The 20,467-nt window shown below is 39.9% G+C and overlaps 1 protein-coding gene across 1 annotated transcript; it reads left to right on the top strand.

Annotated features, from left to right (window-relative positions):
- Positions 1 to 4,603: 4,603 nt before the first annotated feature.
- On the top strand, positions 4,604 to 9,711 carry ccnj (cyclin J). The gene is made up of 6 exons (XM_085297553.1): positions 4,604 to 4,793; positions 5,032 to 5,121; positions 5,470 to 5,680; positions 5,773 to 6,072; positions 8,285 to 8,444; positions 8,733 to 9,711. The coding sequence occupies exons 2-6, from the start codon at positions 5,053 to 5,055 to the stop codon at positions 9,055 to 9,057; spliced, it is 1,065 nt and encodes a 354-aa protein (XP_085153679.1). The 5' UTR covers positions 4,604 to 4,793; positions 5,032 to 5,052; the 3' UTR covers positions 9,058 to 9,711.
- The last annotated feature ends 10,756 nt before the right edge of the window (positions 9,712 to 20,467 follow it).

Below are 20,467 nucleotides of genomic sequence, written 5' to 3'. Positions count from 1 at the left end.
AACATTAACTGGTCGCGGCTAACTACTGCAGCCCACAGCTCGCATGCTGGCTTTTGTATGACGGTAACAATTCCACTGAGTAGTCTTAAATGTTATTATGAGCTTTCATACAATATGTTTCTATGTGAATGTAAACTTCTAAGGAAGCTGTTCGTGTCCTTTCCAACATGAACATTTCTAGAGTTATTTTTCTACAGGAGTGGATTAAAGTGAAGCAAATTGTTAAACTGCCCCCAAATAGGACCTTCACAGATTGGTCCACATGGTCACAAAAAACCTAATCTCCACACACCTTCACGCTCACCATCCAATGAAGACATTTACATCACTCAAACCAAGGACACCCTGGGAATTGAGGAATAATCCCAGGCTACTCACAGCAAAATTTCAGTTTTAAAGATTGTTTACATTTCTGCCCCCAAAGTGTGCTGCCAACTTTTGCATTTATGTTTCTTTTTGAAACAAAAAAATGAAAAATTTGGGCATTGCTCTTGGTTTTGGATACTGTGTCAAATACAGTGAAAATACAATGAACTTTATTTTGTGCATTTTTAGAATGATTCGACAGCCACACGTTGTTAGACAACAGTTATGCAATGTCCTCAATTTCACAGTCGCATCCACACCTTGTTCCTCACATCCAGTTTCAACATAGAAAGTTGGTAATTGTGAAAATGCTCAACTCAAGTCTTTAAAATGGGACTTTAAGAATTATTGATTGATGGCTACATCGATTTTTTTGGATGGACCAAAAGCAAGGTGAGGATTATTACAAAAATAAAAACTATGTTGGAAATTTGTGTCTTTATATTTTTTATTTAAGTATTTAGGTCTCTTCGATCATATATAGTGTGTTACTGGATCATAATTATTGATTCATTCATGATTTTAACTTCTACTGAGTATCCAGTAGACAGTCTATATGTCTATGAAGTGCTGTGTATACAATTAACAGTGACTGAAAAAAAATCAATGAATGTTACACAATGTAAGTATAATCTGATGGTTTTGTTTCTTTCGGTTTTGTTTTGTATAAGAAGTAAAACCCTGTGGTAGTCAATCAACACAAAAAGATCTGAACTGGTGATAGCCTCAGTCAGACTCAAGCAGGGATATGTTTGTATTTGTTATTCCAGGCAGGTACAGCGTTGAATGCAGTCTATAATACTGCAAAACACTGAAGAAGTGAAAGTTTAGGTTGCCTCTACTCTGCCTGCTATATCCTTTGGGTTTGTGGAGCACTTCACAAATTTAATTAACACACAGTGAAGGGCTTCGTATAGTTCAATAGCAGCTATAAAATTTGACCACTGGGCCTGGAGTGGAGCAAATGTGACACCCTTTATTGCAGCTACTTAATGGGCTGTAGATTCATTCGCACTTGTGACCTTTCGGCAATCTTTAATAAGACTCTCTAATTTGAATTGTAAATGGACATAATCACTATAGGGATTTTAATAAGTGACTTCGTGTAGGTACAAATTAGTATGCCATCTTTTACTGACTGACTTTTTAAGTATTAAAAGTATGAGACAGTAGAATGCTGACTCTTCAGAGCTGACCCACACTTTCTAAACCACCGACATGACCCTATCCATGGATTTTTAATTACAAACTGTGCCATCTGTCCTTTATGATTAGTTTACAAAAATCACTTTTAGATTTTAAAGTTGTCAGAACAATGCCCCCCTAACAGAGTTTAAATGAATGCATCTGGGCAGCATTGCAGATTTTAGCTGGGTCTCCAGAGGAATGTTGCCTATTTTGAGACACCAATGCCAGGAAGTAAACAGCTTTATGATGCTAACCTTAAATAGGATCAGTAACTTAAAGGTTGTTTACATCATCTGCCATTTCTCTCCATGTGCTTTTTGAATGACTCTGCAGTGGCTTGGTCACACTACTGAGCCGGACAATAGCTGTCAGCTGCACTCCAAGTAGGAGCTGCATGACACAACAAAGAAGAAGAAGAAAAAAGCCACTGGCTCCCTCCACCCAGGACACCATTCGTTTCCGCCGACAGACAGTTTCAGTCCTTTATAAAGACGGCTTCCCACCGCCTCAGCAATATCTACCACAGAGTGGTTAGCATTACCAATCCTCTTAACCCTCACCCCCTGCATGCAGCCACACTCCCAGACTGCTCTTTCCATTATTTAAATGCATCACGGAAGCAGTGTGGTGTTTTCTTGTAAAATGTAAAGTTGTTATGCGCCAGACAATATTTAAAAAATAAAAAGGTTGTCTTAAGTGATGTTAATGTTAACCTTTAAAATGTTATCTTCAAGTTACTGATCCATTGTTGCAAGATAAGGACTAGGTGTGGCTCAGTCAGTCGTACCGGCATCCTTATCACAGCCCCTGGGAAGCCACCAGGGAGTCGACCCTTCTTTGATCTTCCTTTGTCACCTGATAAAACTTGTCCCCAGCATTGGTGGCTCAAAATAGTCAAGATTCCTCTGTAGCCCCAGCTAAAAATCTGCACTGCTTCCCGAATGCACTCATTTACATATATCAAATCAATTTCCCTCACCATCATCACTAAAATGGGTTCTTCTGCTAACCTGGAAAATCTGGAAAAGTGCATTACATAGAATTCCCCTTGCTCTTGAAGTTATAGAGGAACAGATGTTACTTTAACCTATTTGAGTTAAATTAAATGGTCCTGTGCCTCTGGGACAAACTGACCCATTTTGGAGTTGCATTACAAAAAGTGACTGATTGAATTACTTTGCCTGCACAGGGATTTTTTTTACATGTATATTGGAAAAACAATTATTCTTCTATTGTAAGTTTTAAAGGTCATCACACTCTCCTGGGAGTAGATAAAACTCAGTTAGGTAAATGTAGCCACAAAGAAAAGAATCACTTTCACATTTGTTATCACAGCTGTGTACACAAACACACGTGACGCACATGTAAATTCAATGAGCATTTTCTTTTTAGTAGATTTTCACCATATTTCATTCATTGAATGTGCTGCACTGATGGATTGGCCCACTATTTTAGTTTTTACTTTCACTTGATATTTTCACTTTCATAAGAGAAAGGAACAAACCAGTATCATCTAGCCTAGAAACCAACAACCTGGTTAGAAGGAATGGTTACAGTGACTCAGCACTACTGTGAGACAGCAAGACAAACAAGACAGATATGAGTTTCTCTAAAACTAATATAATATAATATAATATAATATAATATAATAATTGAGAACAGAAAAAGTAAACCCATGTCAAACATTTATGAGAACACGAATAAGAAAAAGGTTAGTGACAAGAAGTGGGTGGGTTCTCAAACAACTTCTGAGCAACTGAAGCTGCTGTAAATGACACAGGATACTACTGATGGACTTATGACCTGACAGTAAACAGTGGTGATGCTAGAATCTGTAGGGGTCCTAGGCAAAAATTGACTTTATTCAAGTGTCTCTCCCTACTGTTCAGGCTAGACTAGCAGCATTGATTATTTCACATTATATTTAACCATCATTATGTTCATTATCTCCACTCACAACTGTCTTGCCGGTTTTCTCCACCTTCCCTTTTTTCTTCATTGTTTAACTACTCTTCATTTGTGAAGTGTCTTCTGCTGTTGTTGTTAGGGTAGTTTAACTTCTTCCCCTCTTTTATACCAGTACTTAAGTAGAGTTTTTGTGCCAAGACCTATCGTTCAGGAGAATACTGCAGAGTGCTCATGCTCCAGCACTGATATAAATGGTAAAGAGTTGTGGCGACGTCACTGCTTGTGCACAACACGACCAATGTGCTGAGTATAATTGCAAACTTTCAGTGTCACCATGCTGTAGGGTAAACCAGACCCCGCTAGTATGGCCCACCAAGAAGTTACCTCTCTTGCCTTGTGACCAGCTTGCAGTGGGAGTCAGTGGAGTCACATCAGGCCCCCCTAAAGAGGTCAAGTCTCTTTGACTGTCTCTGCAATTTTGTTTTTGTTTGCTTTTAATTCAAGGGCACTGGTTGCCACTGCTGTAGGTTAAAGTTTGTCAGCACTTGGGGGACCTCTTCTGGTGTTGGGCCCCAAGCACCTGCCTTTTTTGGCTGTTGGCAAGCTGGACCAGCTGTCAGCTTCAAAGCAATGCATGATGAGCTAATCACTTCCCATGCATCTTTATTGTTTATCTGAAAATGTGGGCAGTACAAAAAATGAAACTGCTAGAAAACTGTTCTTTTACCAGCTTTCTGTGTTTGGCCCGTTTTAACATTTTACAATTCAATATAGATAGCCTATAGGAACTGCAATATTGGGATGTGGGCACAAATTAGATGTTGCCATTCCCATTCATTGATCATTGGCTGCAATAGGAAAGCAGCTAAGCAGACTTTGCAGTGATTGGATGTTGACAGTTGTTGCTTATCTGTAATTGGTTGCAACCTGTGCAGTACTTGTAAAGACAATGGAATGATGCTTTCAAGTGATAATCAAAAACAAAATCTAACAGGTAAACTGTGTTAAACAGCTAGATGTTGCACCAAAATGTTTTACAATGCACATCTTTCAATTGAAAACATCTGTTGCACTTTATCGGCTACTAGGTTGGTTGTAGTGTAGTGGTTGTAATATTTCACCTCCAGTTTTCCCGGCTGTCTTTCGGTTGGTTGTTCACGAGGGGTCGCAACTTTTCGAACAGCACTTGAACGCACCAGTAGTGTTTGGACTCGTGTTGCCGACTCTCAGCAGCTACAACAATGAGTGCGAGCAGAGCTTGTTTGGCTAGTTTGAATTGAAGTTTTCTTCAGTGAAACTGCCCGTAATATTTCACTACATGTGCTCTCTGGGTGAGTCTCCGCTTCGGGTTAGACAGGAGTCGCGTTTCTTTTCACATTCTCACCTCAGAAAAAGAAGAGAAAGATGATTGACTTCACTGTTCCCACTTCTGATCCGCTGTCGTGAAAAGTGACATGGCTGTGTGTTTGGAGATTTAGTGTCATTGTGCGGCTTTTTTTTTTTTCCTGTGCTCTTTCTGAGACACGTTTTAGTTGATTAACTGCCATTCCAATGTTTTGTCTTTGCCAGGTTTCCAAAGCACTGTATTAAATGGAGCTGGAGGACCAATGGTGGAAAGGACAACTTGCTGCAGATATATACCAGGCGCTGCGATACAAAGTGAGTCACACCGGGTCATTTATGTGGTGGCTGCTAAAAATGATGCAAAAACTATGAGAAAGGTTACCTGTAGTGTCATCCTTCACATTCATCAGTAACTTCTTCTGTCGTGCTGTTTTACATTTTGATGTTGAAATAGCAGTGCAAAACTGTAAATAGTGAAATCTGAGTTACTTTTGAAAACGATATTGATTCCTTATTTTAATAGGCATGAACTTGTCTTTGCTCGCTTTAAATTGCTTGCTGCTTGAGTAATCTCATAGGACTACAGCAGAATAAACCTAAAGTCTAGTTCAGTTACAATGAAAGATGTGTCTTTTTGAAATCTCAAAACACGTTGTCCCATAGGAGCTCAAGTTACCTTCCTTCAAAGGTCAGTCCCCTCAGCTCAATTTGAGGCGATACTTCGCAGACCTCATAGCCATTGTCAGCAACCGCTTCAGGCTCTGTCCTACGGCCAGGCACCTGGCCGTCTACCTGCTGGACCTCTTCATGGACCGCTATGACGTCACGGTGCAGCAGCTTCACATGGTCTCGCTCTCGTGTCTTCTTCTGGCCAGTAAGTGTGCAGCTGACTTCACTTTTCAACACATCTAACTAGTAAGTGTCCACATTGGTGTGACAGATTGGGTGATTGTTCTTTGCTTACAGGTAAGTTTGAGGAAAGGGAGGACCGGGTGCCAAAGCTGGAAACACTAAACAACCTGGGTTGCATGAGCTCCATGAACCTGGTCCTGACCAAGCAGGGTTTACTGCATATGGAGCTGCTCCTGTTGGAAACTTTCCAGTGGAACCTGTACCTCCCTACGTCGGCCCATTTTACAGACTACTACCTCTCTATTGCGGTCCATGAGGGTGATCTGCATGATGGCTGGCCTATGACATGCCTGGAAAAGACTAAACTATACATGGCCAAATATGTGGATTACTTTCTTGAGGTTTCCTTGCAAGGTACCATGCATTTTGGATGTATTTGTGCAGTGCAGTCTTGCTTATCAGTATTATCAGTTTCTAGTGGAGCTGATAACGTTGATTTTCCAGTTATCAGAAGCTCCTCAGAGCCTATCCAGATAGCAAACAGTAGTTGAAACAGTTAAATCACTATTCGTCTGTCAACCTACATTAAATTGAATCAACGTTGATTATCAGTTTTGCACCGTCTGTTAATACTCAAACAGCACTGATCATCATTGCTGATGATCAGTGGGACGTCACTGGTATTTCAACTGATATTAAAGAACAAATTACTAATAATATTTTTGAAATATTGTATTGCAGAGGATGTTAGATTAAATATCTAACCTTAAACATTAGGGTTTAACATGTAAATACCAATGTATAACTTTACATCGTTTTAAAGCAAGAGTTTATTCTTCTTCTTTTTTTAGTGGAAGTTTAGTTTAAAGTCCTTTTTGGTGAATTCACTCCTACATTGTTTCATATGTAGGATTATATGGCTTCAGAACTGCCACAAATCTTTATGGCGCTTTCAACATGGTGCTGAAAACAATCCTCCGAGATTTTGGTTGTTGATATGTTGATATGATAGCATCACAGTGTTACTCCATGGTGCAAATCTCCTGTTCCACCACATTCCTAAGGTGTTCTAATTCACTTAGATCTGGTGACTGTGGAGGTCGTATAAGTACCATAAATTCACTGTCGTGTCCAAGAAACCAGTTTGTTACGTGCTTTTGTTCCAGCTGGGAGCAGCCATAAAGGCATGGGTACAGTCAGCAACTGTACTCAGGTAGGCAAAACAATGCTAAATTAGTAATAAGGGCACCAAATTGCACCAAGAACATATCTGCAACACCATTAAATCACCACCGCAACAACAACTGAGTGTCATTAAACCAAGGGAATGTTTTCTCAGTCTTCGCCTTGGTTTCCTGTTCTCAGTTAGCAGGAGTGGCACCCGGTGGGGTCTTCTGCTGCTGTAGTCCATCTGTTTCCAGTTTCAATGTGTTCTGCATTCAGATGCTCTTCTGCATGCCTTCGTTGTATCAAGTGGTTATTTGAGTTACTGGTGCCTCTTAGAGATGGTCACATGTGAAAATCCCAGTACATCAGCATTTTCCAAAATATTCAGTGCAGTGTGTCTGGAACCAATTCCAACAATTACGCCACATCCCAAGCCACAACAGCTCAAAAACATTTACCACTGTTTACCACACCCCAACTCAGCACCTACACTGGACAAATGTGCAGTACTCCTAGCAGGCTTGGGCAAAAACACTTTGAGGTTTTATCAATATTTTAGCATGAATCAAAATTTTTATAGCACTAAAATCTCAAACTTAAAGTTAACTTTTTTTTTTAATGTTGTCTTGTAACATTGAGGGAAAGTTAAATTAAATTATTTATCACAGGTTTGCTTTCTCATTTCTTTCCATATTACCTTTTTAAAAAAATTCCACTAACTGCTTTTTTTAAATAAAACATTTATACCTACACATTCAGAATAATAAGGAAATGTAAGTGGAAAATAACAGTGTCCACCCACAAAAGTTGATCTTTGAGTTTGCTTGGCCAGTTTTTTAAAGAGAAGATGTACTTTAATTGTCATTCATGACTAGTGAGAAAATAACTGTTCTTTGTGTTTATCCTTCTAAAATTAATTGAATCCTAAAATAATACAGTATAACAGCTGCAGTAATGGCAGTCTAAATTCTACTTTCTAAGGCTATCTAGCGTTATCAACAATTTAGCTAGTTTTATCTTATCTATCATAATTAGATTCTACATGCTAATTTAGATGATTTGAATAAGAAATTTACTTTATAGCATGTTGGTTCTATGTATATTTAAAATTTTCAGTCTGGCATTTTAAGTTATAAATGGGTTACTGAGAAAATACATTCAGACCTAGCAATAGCTAAAGCTAGCAAATGCTGGCTATCGCAGTATTTAGCTTAGCACAGATATTTTAGGTCTTTATCTGTTTGTCTTTTGAAATGTCTGTGAAAGTAGCATCGATGCCCGATGGTTTAGCAAACTAGTGTAGTTCCTGTTAAGCCATAATGCAGCTACTGTAGCAGATCTCAGTTTTTAAATTCATTTTGGACATAATGTCTGTTTTCATGAAGAAAAAAATGTAAAAATGAGGATTGGGGTTTTTGGGGTGTTAAATCTGGGGTGCTTTTTTTTTTTTTCTCCTCAGATCATGTCTTTTTGTGTTTTGCACCTTCACTGGTGGCTGCTGCGTGTGTGGCCGCCTCACGCCTGATCCTTCACCTGTCACCTACATGGCCACCGCGACTGCAGCGCCTCACAGGCTACGCATGGGAGAACCTAATCCCATGTACAGAGAAACTACTCATGTGCGTATCTAACAATAACCTTGCACAAAGTTGACTTGTATATGTGCTGAATATGAAAGTGAACGCTCAACACGGTTGATTAAAATGACTTGGGACAGTTAGGTGCTGCGTTTCAGGTTTGAGTGTTTTGACACTGATGCCTCACAATGGCACAGCAGAACAAAAGAAGCCAAAGCACAACAGAAGCACACACCTTACACATACAAGAGATTTACATCAGCACTCGGTGTGCAGCATTGACTCTTTTTGCTAATCAACAGTGCAACTCTTTGCCCCTTCTTTCCACAGTGCACATGACAGTGACGTCAAAGAGGCCAACAAGCAAAAGTGTCAGCAGCCCAACCAGCAGCAGCAGCAGGGTCAGACAGCTTACCACACCTCAGCTCAGTACCTCAACCGAACAAATGCGCAGTACCCCCAGCAAGCTCCACAGCCAGTCACAGCCCCTAACCACCTGCCTGCCTCCTACCTCAGCCACTCCACTGCCAACGGCCCCCAGAGCATCAACACCCAAACCATCTCCACGTCGCTGGACCCAAAGTCTAACATTCCCAACAGGGCATTCCAAGTCAGCATGCACTATACTTGCGCTGCTCCGTGCTTTGACAGATGATGGATTTCCAAGGTTTAGTCATTTTGGAAGAGGTAGAATTAAGATACTGCCATCGATTTCACCGGATCAGAACAAGACGAAGAGGGAGGAAAAAAGAAAAGAAAAAAATCTTGTTTTTAATTTGAAGAGTCTTGATGAGATTGGTGCAGCACTTTGAATCACAGTACACAATGTGCAATATGCCAAGTCTGCTGTAGTTTTCTTATTTGTTTTTCAAGATGGTTCAGGTAAGAATGTAGTTGTGAATTGCCTCTTGGCACAGTTTGCACCCTGTATCCACTGTCACTGTTACTGCGTTACAGACCAAAAGTCTCGTATTCAGTTAAGCCAAAGTATTTCAGAAATACTATATGTACAGTTACTTTGTGCCTTTAGCCATTGTGACTATTAGTATAAGTTAAAACTGCAGTAACAAAAGGGGATTGACATTGTTTTGTAGTTGACGTGAGAGTTAATGTTTCTGTAGCTTTGTGGGTTTTTTCCACAAAAACTATTTTTGTTTGTTTGGATGAATGTCATTTGTAAGACAAGGAAATAATATACCCCCTAGATGTCACAACGTACAGTATTAGCAGAGTAAATGTTCTCATGTGGATGGAGGACAGAGTGCATTCTACAATGACTGTTTTAAATAAAATATAAACCTGTGTTAAACTGTGATTCTAGTCCAGTGGATTTGTTGCAATATGTATCATTAAGTATAACTGCTGCTTGCATGACTGCAACTTACCATCACTTCTGATTCTCTGATTTAACGTTCAACATGTAGTGTAGTAATCATCTAGGAAAAACTCATTTCTGACTTTGCTACAAAAATATGACCAGCTTTATTCTTCAACACATTCTGAGTTCTCCTCGTGATTTCTTTTGGAATAGTTCTCCACACTTCTGGAAGGAGCTCTTCTTTGGGTGTTGGCTTTTATTCTGTTCTTTGTCTGCTATAATAATCTGGGCTCTAAGGAGGCCCATCAATGGTTGATGGTGTTGCATTGCTTTTATTGTATTGGCACTGTTTGGGGATCATTGTTGTACTAAAAATTGAAGCGGTTGGCAATCAGATGATTTCCAGATGGTACTGAAATAGATTATAATCTGATGGTACTTTTCTCCCCAACAGACTGGTTCAAATGCAGTCTGAAACCATGACACAGCTGCCACTATGTTTTACGGCTGTAGACACTCACTATTGTATCTCTCCTGACATCTTCTGTATGTATGACCCTAATTTGATTGGAAAATTTCAAATCTAGATTGATCACTCCATAAGTCTGTTTTGTATTTACACTGGTTCTCAGCGCAGTTCTTGTGTAATTTTGTATACCTTGGCATTTCTTAAGAAGAGAAACATGGTGACGGTTCTCCTGATGAAGCTTCTGATGAGGTTTCAGTGAGCAGTAGATGGATGAACAGAAGGTCCTGTGTCAGGTCCTGTAACAGCTCTTTGAGAATCATCTTGTTCCTGCAAAAATTCTATTTATGTCTATCAGACTGTGGTGTCTTTGGCATTTTCCAAAGATTCAACTAAAGAGATTGGAACAAATTTGTAACAGGTTTCAAGTAACAAAGTGCCTAAAATTATTTAAAACGGATTCTCTGCTAAGATGTCCGTAACAACAGAGGTTAATGAATAATTTATAGGTCATTGTCAAGTGGCTTTATCTTAATTGTACTGATTGTCCCTAGCAGCTGACTGCTCCATGCTAAATTTTAGTCATTCAGTCAGAAGAAATTTTTAACTTACACATAACCAATAGATTTAATAAGTGAAGCAGAATACAACCAAATAAATGTGTTAAAGTTAAAAATCAGTCTGACACCAAAACAATTGAAATTACTTAAGATGAGCAAAAACAGAGTTTAAAAATGGCTCGCTTAATGTAGTAAAAAGAGAATATTAAGTGACACTTGTGGCTCAGTATGAGAGCGCATACTGATGAAATGTCTGAGTGGGTGTTACATGTTGTGTAGGATCAAAATAATCAATTAACAAGACAAGTATACAGAAATTTTCCATATTTTAATTTTGCAAAATCAGAGTCAGATCTATAACATCCCTGGTACATGTGTGCCTTCCCTACTCCGTTGTCATTTGTTTAACATTTGTTTGTTTGACACAGCATCCTGGTGGCAGCTAAAAGGAAAAGACAAGCTGTGAATGAAAGCATTTGTTTTATGTCTACATCTGTTATGCTTACATTGTGTTTCACACCTTTTACAATATGTTGGATATGTACATTAAGGACATTTTTTGAAAAGACAACCCACAGTCTGCAGAGGGCAGTGTGTGCCACATTTCTTATGCTGCTTTTCTCTTCAGCTTTACATCTATTGTGTATTCTCTCTTGTGAGCTATAAAATCATCTTTATCAGACAGTTGACCGAGTAATATCCTAAACATGTCAGCCAGCTATTCAACTGAGTGTGCGTTAGACTGCCTCTAAAGTTATACAATTATGTGGTTAAAATGCAACTACAGTTGTTAAGCTCTAGACTTAAGACGTAAAACCACTCTCTTGTTGCTTAGATAAACTCTAAACCAATTTGGTTTCCTTCCACTTCCACGTTTTTATTTATTAACTCCCGGGTCTTTAAAGAAAACCCTAATTTCAGCAAGTTCCTGTTATAAAACAATGTGGTCAAGCCTGACTGAAACAACGCTTCCAAATAAACCTCTGAAGCATGTCTTCCTGCCTGTCGTGATGTGGCAAACCTACAAAAATAGAATTTCCGATCTAGGCTGTGGGCTGCAGAAAGCTTCCTGTGGAGGAGGACATAAAGTGACGTAGTCTTCTTGCTTTGTATATGTTGCTTCCTCTACTAATCTGTGCATGTAAGTTCACCAGAAGTTCACAACTCTGTTTTATCTTACTCAGATTATATCCTCCCATATTTTGGCATAAAAGCTGCAACTAACTCACACACCTTTTTTCTTTTATGTGTTTGGTGCGTGGCCTTGTCATTTCAAGAAAGGGCAGTAAAGGTTAGTTAAATGACCTATTGTACTTTTCTGTAGTAAAATTTCAAAGCAGCAGTAGACATATCACCACTAATGAATTAACCAGACTAACAGGTACATGGTTTGTTTACATAAAGTCTGACATTGCCTGGTATTCTCCCAAATCTTCTTTAAATCAGAAATTCTGGGATTGGAAGTTGCACATTGTGAAAGCAAATCTATCAACACTTTTGAAGTCTGAGATTTTGAGTTGAGCCTAAAAAAAAGTCAGCAACCTCACTAGCAGGCATTAAACCAAAGACTCTTCCACTGGGCTTTGTTTATTTGTTCGGTCAGTCTGTCATTTTTGTCATTTTTTGTTTTTGTTTTTTAGGAACATATGTCATGGAAAAACAGAATAGAAATAGAAACAAGTTAAACAGTAAATGCAAAAAAAAGTATTTGTCTGCCTTCACAGTGATTATATGCTCTAATTCATTCGAAAGGTGTTCCATTGACTTGAGGTCTGGACTCTGTGCAGGCCAGTCACGTTCTTCCACACCAAACCATCTCATCCATATCTTTATGGACTTTGCTTTATGGACTGGTGTGCAGTCATGTTGGAACAGGAAGAGGGTCATCCTCAAACTGTTCCCATATAGTTGGGAGCATGAAATTGCTAACAAATCCAGACTCGTTCATTGGATTACCAGTGGAGTAGCCTGTTCCATCACTCCAGAGAACATGTGTCCACTGCCCTAGAGTCCAGTGGTGGCATGCTTTACACCACTGCACCCAAAGTTTGCATTGCTCTTGGTGATGTAAGGCTTAGATGCATGCTGCTTGACCAGTGAAGCCCATGAAGTTCTCTACGCACTGTTTTTGAGCTCATCTGAAGCTTACATGAAGCTTGGAGGTCTGTAGCGACTGACTCTGCAGCAAGTTAGCGACATCTGCACACTCTGCTCCTGGGCATCTGTTGACCCTGCTCTGAGATTTTACATTGTCCACCACTTCATGGCTGACTTGCTGTCTTTCCCAATCACTTCACTTTGTTATAACACCACTAACAGTTGACTGTGGAATATTTAGTAGTGAGGAACTTTCACGAGTGGACTTGTTGTACATCCACACAGGAATTCACTAAGCAGCTGAGAGTGACCCATTCTTTCACAAATACTCGCAGAAGCAGTCTGCATCACTAGGTGCTTGATTTCATACATCTGTGAACATGGAAGTGATTGAAACACCAGGATTCAATAATTTGGATAGTGAAGAAATAATGTGCATAAAAAGAGTCTTTTACAGCAGAGTTTTATCTGCATAAGAAGGGCTTCATCCTTCTACATGTTATACTACTGCCTACTGCATGTTGCATATACTTACCGGCCACTTTATTAGGTACATTTTGCTACCAGGTTGGACTCTCTTTTGCTTTCAGAACTGCCTTAATTTTACATAGATTCATAGATTGATCCAACTACATGATGGAATCATTCCTCAGGGATTTTGATGCGTATTGATATAACACTATCACACAGATTTCTCAGCTGCATATGCATGATGCAAATCTCCCTCTCTACTGGATTGCAACAGGGTGTCTATGGAGCAACCAGCAGCTTGTTGGCCCGGTAGATCCATGTTTTTATTTCTTTTTATGTCAAATCTGACCCAACCATCTAAATGTTGCACCACAAATTGAAACCTGAAAACAACATTTTTTCCAGTCTTGTACAATCTTGGTTAGCCCATGTGTAGTCTCAGTTTCCTGTTCTTAGCTGAAAAGATTAGCACCCAGTGTGGTTTTCTGCTGCTGTAGCGCATCTGCTACAAAGTTCATGTTGTGCATTCAAAGATGCTTTTCAACATATCCTGATTTTAACAAGTGAGAATTCGAGTTACTATTGCGTTCCTGTCAGCTTGAAGCAGTCTGGCCATTCCTAAGATCTAGTATCAAAGAGCCAGAGACCCCAGAGAGCTGCAGGTCACTTGATATTTTCTCTTTTCAGATCTTTCTCTGTAAACCCTGAGATGGCTTCAACAACTATGCCACGTTTAAAGTCGTGTAAATTACCATTTGAATTTAACCAGGTTGTCTCAACCACATCCACATGACTAATTCTAATTAGATATTTGTATTAACAAGCAGCTAAACAGGTGTACCTGATGAAGCAGCCAGTGAGTGTATGACATGTGTAATATACTGCAATCTGATAAAGTAAGTGGCTACGTCCTTAACTACACTACAAGGATAATAAGAGTGTATTATAAACAGAAACACCACTGTGATTTCACAACCCCATGCTGTCACTTCAACCATATACAGTTTAAAAATACACAGTGAGGCGAAACAACGTTCCTCCAGGAACCAAGGTGCTACAAGACAAGTTAGTGCAAAAAAAATAATAATATATAATATATCTAGTAATAATATTGTGCAAAAGAGCATTTACAGGTTGGTGTGTGCGATGGTTTGGTGGTGTAGGTCAGTGTGTTTGCGCTTGTGTTGGTTAGTCAGTCCAGTCTCAATGTTTTGAGGTATTTGAGTTAAGCTGAGTGATAATGTTAGTGTATGTGTGTGTGTGCGTGTTTATCAGTCAGTCCCTTTTTGCTAAGGAGACGGATGGCTTGTGGAAAAAAGCTGTTGCACAGTCTGGATGTGCGTGCCCGAATGCTTCGGTACCTTTTTCCAGATGGCAGGAGTGTAAAGAGTGTGTGAGAGGGGTGTGTCCGATCAGCCACAATGCTGGTGGCTTTGCGAATGCAGCGTGTGGTGTAGATGTCCTCAATAGAGGGTAGAGAGACCCCGATGATCTTCTCTGCTGTTCCCACTATCCGCTGTAGGGTCTTGCGGTCTGATATGGCACAGCTCCCAAACCAGACAGTGATGCAGCCGCTCAGGATGCTCTCAATAGTTCCTCTATAGAAGGTGGTCAGGATCGGTGGTGGAAGCCGGGCCTTTCTCAGTCTTCTCAGAAAGAAGAGACGCTGTTGGGCTTTCTTGTGCAGGGAGCTCCTTGACTGGATTTCAGAAAGAATCACAAGGAAACATATTTTATAGTAATCCAACAGGAAAGCAGCCCCCACAGTTTCAGTACAGAGAGTTCAGGACAAACATTTTTCAGATGGGTGTTGTTCATGTGTGGTAACACACACACCTGATTTTGCTGGGTGCCGCACAACAGCACAGAATAACTCTTTCAGAATGGAGGTGAGACTAATGTCTAACTGGTTTTGACCAAAACAGTAGAAGTCTGTGGTTAGAAAATTGGTTAGCAAACAGGAAGAAGTTAGAAAAATAGACAAACCAAAATAAAGAGCAAGCTCCTCTCAGAATCAAGTCATTCTTTAGCTGTGAAGTTGTATCTGCTCCCTCAGGGTAGGCAGACAAAGGTTCTTGTTTCTCCACGTCTCTGTTCACAAGACAGCAGTAAAGGGAGATGAGTGTGAGGACTGCTTACTCCCAGGCGCACGTTGCAACACATTGCTGTGATTCATGTTGTTTGGCTGAAAACTGAGTTTTAAATTTGGAAAGACAATCGCAACGACTAAAGGAGTTTAACAAGAAAGATTTGTCATTTAAACTGAAATGAGCCCAAATGCGTTCACACAGCACAAACAAATCCTAGTCCTAGCTGCCGTACATTTAGTTGTAAAGCATTTTTGAGAAAACCAGAGGGAGAAGAAGCTAGTAGATTTTAATTTACTTGTCAAGTCACATAGTTATCAGTATGTAACTGGCCTTAAATCAGGTTACATTTCAGGTAATGTGATTAATTATCTGACTGTAATCAACAGAGAAGAAAACAGTCAAGTGTCACCAATGAAACAACAAGTAAAAAAGTTTTTTCTAAAGATATTTTCATAATGTTTTCAAGGATTTTATTTTTGTCTTCAGTTTGACTTTTCTCTTTCATAGCAACTTCTTTCAAAAGTGTTGCCACCTCCTCATCGTTTTTATTTCAAGCCAGTTGTATTTCTGAAGGTCACAATTTATTTCGCCGTGCCATGTTTCATGAGTTTTCTTGTCACCAACCTCTCACCTTTCTAGCTGTTCAAAAGTCTCCTGTATATGACTGTTTACAGCCTGTGCTTTAAACAATCAAACCACCGGGGCCAAATTTAGCCAGTTCCTGCAAACTTCAGCAACAATGATGCCAGGGGAGTCCAGCTGCTGCTTTAACTACACAAAGACACAGAAAATAACATGTCTTTTGATTTACTTAGCTTAACAACATAGAGCACCTGTCACAGTTGACTGTTTGTGAGAATCGTTATTCACCTTAGACTCTATATAACATTTTTATGTAGCTGCTATGACATTGTCAACTGGTTTTGGACTTTTATTGAAACCATAAAATGTGTTTTTTATCACCTGAAGCTATGATGATGCTAGAAACCTTGGTTAACAACATAAATCCAGATGCTGTACTAGTGCAACAGGCCAACTGTATCAACTGCACACAGTCTAATAGAATAACTAATACCAGAAACTAAAAGTGATGTCAGATAGAGCATTTGAAATGGCTATTAGAGGGTTAGAAGAACTTATTGGCACTTCAGCATCAGCTTCATTTGTAGTCCTTGAGGTTATCACTTGACTTCACAGTCAAAGAATGACTCATGGTTGCAACATGAAACATGAGACTGTCAGCAGCTGGTTAATTAAGTGCTATCTTGGCTTGAGGCATTCCTCAGAAAGATACAGTACTGTGAAGATTTAAAGGACCAATAGGGAGTAGCTTATTACACTGCTGAGAATGGATCTTATCGGTGCACTTTTAGGTCCACCCACATCTGAATGGTATAGTGTGAAAGTGACTCCTTGTCTCCATGCGCTAGCCAAAAGCAAAACTCAAACAAGCAAAGTGGATACTGGCAAGAAGGCATTAAAGAGATCCTGAACTGTCATTCAGTATCCCTGTACCAGGCATTTTGTATCAAAAATGTCAGTAGTTTTATCTCAAAATGTTTGTGTTAGTCCATTATTTTTATAAAAAGTAATGTAAAAGTAAAGTAATAACTGTTAATTATTTCTGTCAGTGTCTGAGCGGCACAGACATGCCTGGTTAAGTTATTTCATTTTGCTTATTGTCTTTAATTATACTACTTCATATTGTGATAATAAATACATATGTGTATTGTTTATTTTCCCCGCAAGCTACATAGTCAGGCTAAAGAGAAACTTGTTCAGTTTTAAAGACAACTAAAATTCATCTGTAAACCTTGGTTGTGACGTTTACATGGAATGTCATAATGTTGGTATGGCCAGTAAAAATGACCATTATTACTGGTCAATAATTCACAGTCCCAATTGTAATACACATTGTACCCTACTGGATTCACATCCAGGCTGTCAGTTACCCACAGGGTCATTATTTAACCTCAAACTGCTGCCTCCGTTGTAATTAATTTATATTATTCTGTATATAACACAGTAATGATTGCCAACATCCACAAAACATTTTGAAATTGAAGTTTAACCTAAGGTTTAGCAGTACTTGCTGTAGGGTCTGTGCAGGCCTGATGATCGTCCAAAAAGTCTTCGACTTTACTTGAATGAATTGTTGTTTGTTTAGCTGTTTCTCTGTGATATTTAAGGACTTTATTTCTAATTCTTCATATTGCATTTAGTGGCAACTCAAACAAAATTCTGTGGCGGTCAGAAAATTTGATGATCTTTAAGCTACATGAGTGATATGGGTTGAGTATGACTTTTGCAACAAACGGCAAATATAACACCAAATTCGTGGGAGGATGATAAGATGAATATAATACATACTAAAATCAAACGATTTGGGATATATAATAAATCTTAAAAAAAAAAAAAGATGTTAATAATCTCTGTGATGATCATGCAAACTTCTGTTCAGATAGGCCAAACTGTTAAGGAGGAGATGTGGTGCATATATACATATATTCTATGATTGATCAATATATTTATAATCGATCTTTAAGATATTGCTTCAAAAAACTGCCAATAACCCCGAGGGGTTTCAAGATGGTTGTCAAGTGACAAGGTGCTAACATTAGCATGCTAACATTAGCATGCTAACATTAGCTTTTTTTTTTTTTTTTTTTTTTTTTTTTTTTTTTCCGTGTGAGCTTACCTGCGATAACTTCTGGACACTTGTAGATCATTAGGACTAGAGTGTTCTTAACAGAAACAGCAACATTTTATGGTTACCTTGTCCTCAGCGCTTCGTGTGTCTGTGGCCTAGACACAGCTGAAGCCTGATTACAGCGTCTGGGCACCGAGCAGCCTCAATAGCCTGGAAAGGTGCTAACCGCTAGGCTAACTAGCAACAAGATGCCTTCCCTCTCCACAGATGACTACCACAGCCTCCTGCAGAAGATTGCAGTACTGGAGACAAAAATTCATCGCTTAGAAGTAAACGTGGAGGTAAATGGACTGTGTGGAAATGAAACAACCTTGCCTTTGATTCAAAACAATGGCGATGAGCAAGCTAGTACACAGCTAAGGAGCACAGATAACATGACCAAGAAAGTAGACTCTGTGCATTATTATAAATCCTCAAGTGATAATCCCCCCTTAGACTGTCTTGGTGCAAAACCAAGACATAAATCATGTCTCCTGGAAGGGGGAGGACGTATCACAGGCAGGGCACAGCGAGCTGAAATCTCTGAAACCGACTGGCCTTCACTTCCTACGAGACAGAGAAGCTCTTCTACCCCTGTATACGGGAGGAAACAGGACTGGACAACCGTGAATAGGAAGGTTAACAACAAACCTCCAAAACAACTGAATGTGAAACTGCAGAACAGATTTGCTCCACTATCAAAGGACCCTGGATCTATATCGGACAACCATCCATCTAAAAGCAGCGAAATAAGGTCTGAAAATCTGTTAAAAAGTGAAAGGCCACAGGGAAAGCTAAAGGCTAGGCCTGAAACTCTGATTGTGGGTGACTCTGCCGTAAAGGATGTACAAAGGATGTGCGGTAAGAACACTAAAGTCCTCTGCTTTCCTAACGATATGGTCAACAACCTGAAGGAGAGAATTCTTCAAATTGCAGATGAATATCCAACTGTGACAAACATTGTTCTGCATACAGGGTCAAACGATGTGTCCAAACAACAGTCGGAGGTTCTGAAACGGGACTTTACTGGATTATTAAATACTGTAAACTCTCTGAATGCAGCTGTATTCATCAGTGGACCTGTACCGCCGGTCAGAGGAGGAGACGAGAGCTTCAGCAGGTTGTTTACACTGAATAAATGGCTTATATCAGCATGTGCTGACCACTCAGTGCACTTTATCGACAACTTTAATATTTTTTGGGAACGCAGGCATCTGTTCAAAGCAAATGGATTTAATTTTAACAAGTCAGGGGTGAAACTGTTCACCTCCAACTTGTTTTATTTCATACGTCATCCATCCGTGCTTGGTGCCAAGGCTGAGATAAACGAGGAGTTATCTCATAAAGAGGAACAAACAGAACTCCAAGAACAGACAAAGCCCAGCAGAAACCTTGAAGAGGAGCTCCATTTGCCCCCACCCGGGAAGAGCCTCAGAAAGGAGAGACATCCATGGCATCTGAGGAAGAGCCTCAGAAAGGAGAGACATCTAAGGCAAGAAGAGGGGTCCCTATTTGCCTCCAACTCTCTCAACAACACCAACGACCAGGACAAGGGACCACGACCTTCCCCAGTCCCCCAAACCCCTGACAGGCCATCACCCTCCTCCCCCTCCCTTTCTCCCTCCTCCCCACACCTGAAATTCACTGAGGTGATGATGGAGCGGGTCAATGCTGGGCTCAGATCTACCCCCCGTCCCAATCCCTTTTTGTCCCCCATAAACCCCCCACCAGAGCGGCCAAAGGTTCGCCATCGAGCCCCACCCTCAACAGAGCAATCGAAGTCACATTGCCCAGCCTCGCCCCCCTTAGTTCCTCTTCATGCCCTGTCTCCGCAGTCTGATGCGTGATGTGTGAAGGGTCCGGGCTGTGAGGATTATGGCAGTGATGACTTTTCCCAGGAGAAGCTGGGACCCTGTTTACTAGAAGGTTTTAAAATTTCTGTACTTTTAGGTGACAGGAGACATGTGGCCTGGTCAAAACACAGAGAGCTGCACTCTAAAAGATCTTTAAACATAGTAAACATACCTTGTGTGCCACAGACTGCTCCCAAACACGAGGGGACAAGTAATACCTCTAAAACACTTAAGTTGGCTTTATTAAACATTAGATCTCTAGCTGGGAAAACATTTTTAATTAATGATTTAATCACTGAGCACAGCCTTGATTTTATGTTTTTAACTGAAACTTGGTTGGACCAAAGTAACAGTGGAGCTGTTCTCATCGAGACGACCCCTCCTAACTACAGTTTTATCAGTGAGGTCAGGGCGAGCAGGAGAGGAGGAGGGGTTGCTGTCTTATTTAATGAATCATTTCAATGTAAGCAGCTATCTCCTGGAAGTTTTCAGTCTTTTGAATATGTGGCTTTACAGCTGAA

This window comes from Mchenga conophoros, linkage group LG13 (assembly GCF_057382185.1).
Source record: "Mchenga conophoros isolate Kocher_MC1m ecotype Shallow Benthic linkage group LG13, M_conophoros_male_GT1.1, whole genome shotgun sequence".
NCBI lineage: Eukaryota > Metazoa > Chordata > Actinopteri > Cichliformes > Cichlidae > Mchenga > Mchenga conophoros.
This window is presented reverse-complemented; position numbering and strand designations above follow the sequence as displayed.

What these genes read in the sequence shown, in the direction of transcription:
- ccnj (XM_085297553.1), top strand. Translation starts at nt 5,053, where the DNA reads ATGGAGCTGGAGGACCAATGGTGGAAAGGACAACTTGCTGCAGATATA. An exon ending in ACCAGGCGCTGCGATACAAA is followed by an intron (nt 5,122 to 5,469) that starts GTGAGTCACACC and finishes GTTGTCCCATAG; the next exon opens with GAGCTCAAGTTACCTTCCTT. An exon ending in TCTTGAGGTTTCCTTGCAAG is followed by an intron (nt 6,073 to 8,284) that starts GTACCATGCATT and finishes TTTTCTCCTCAG; the next exon opens with ATCATGTCTTTTTGTGTTTT.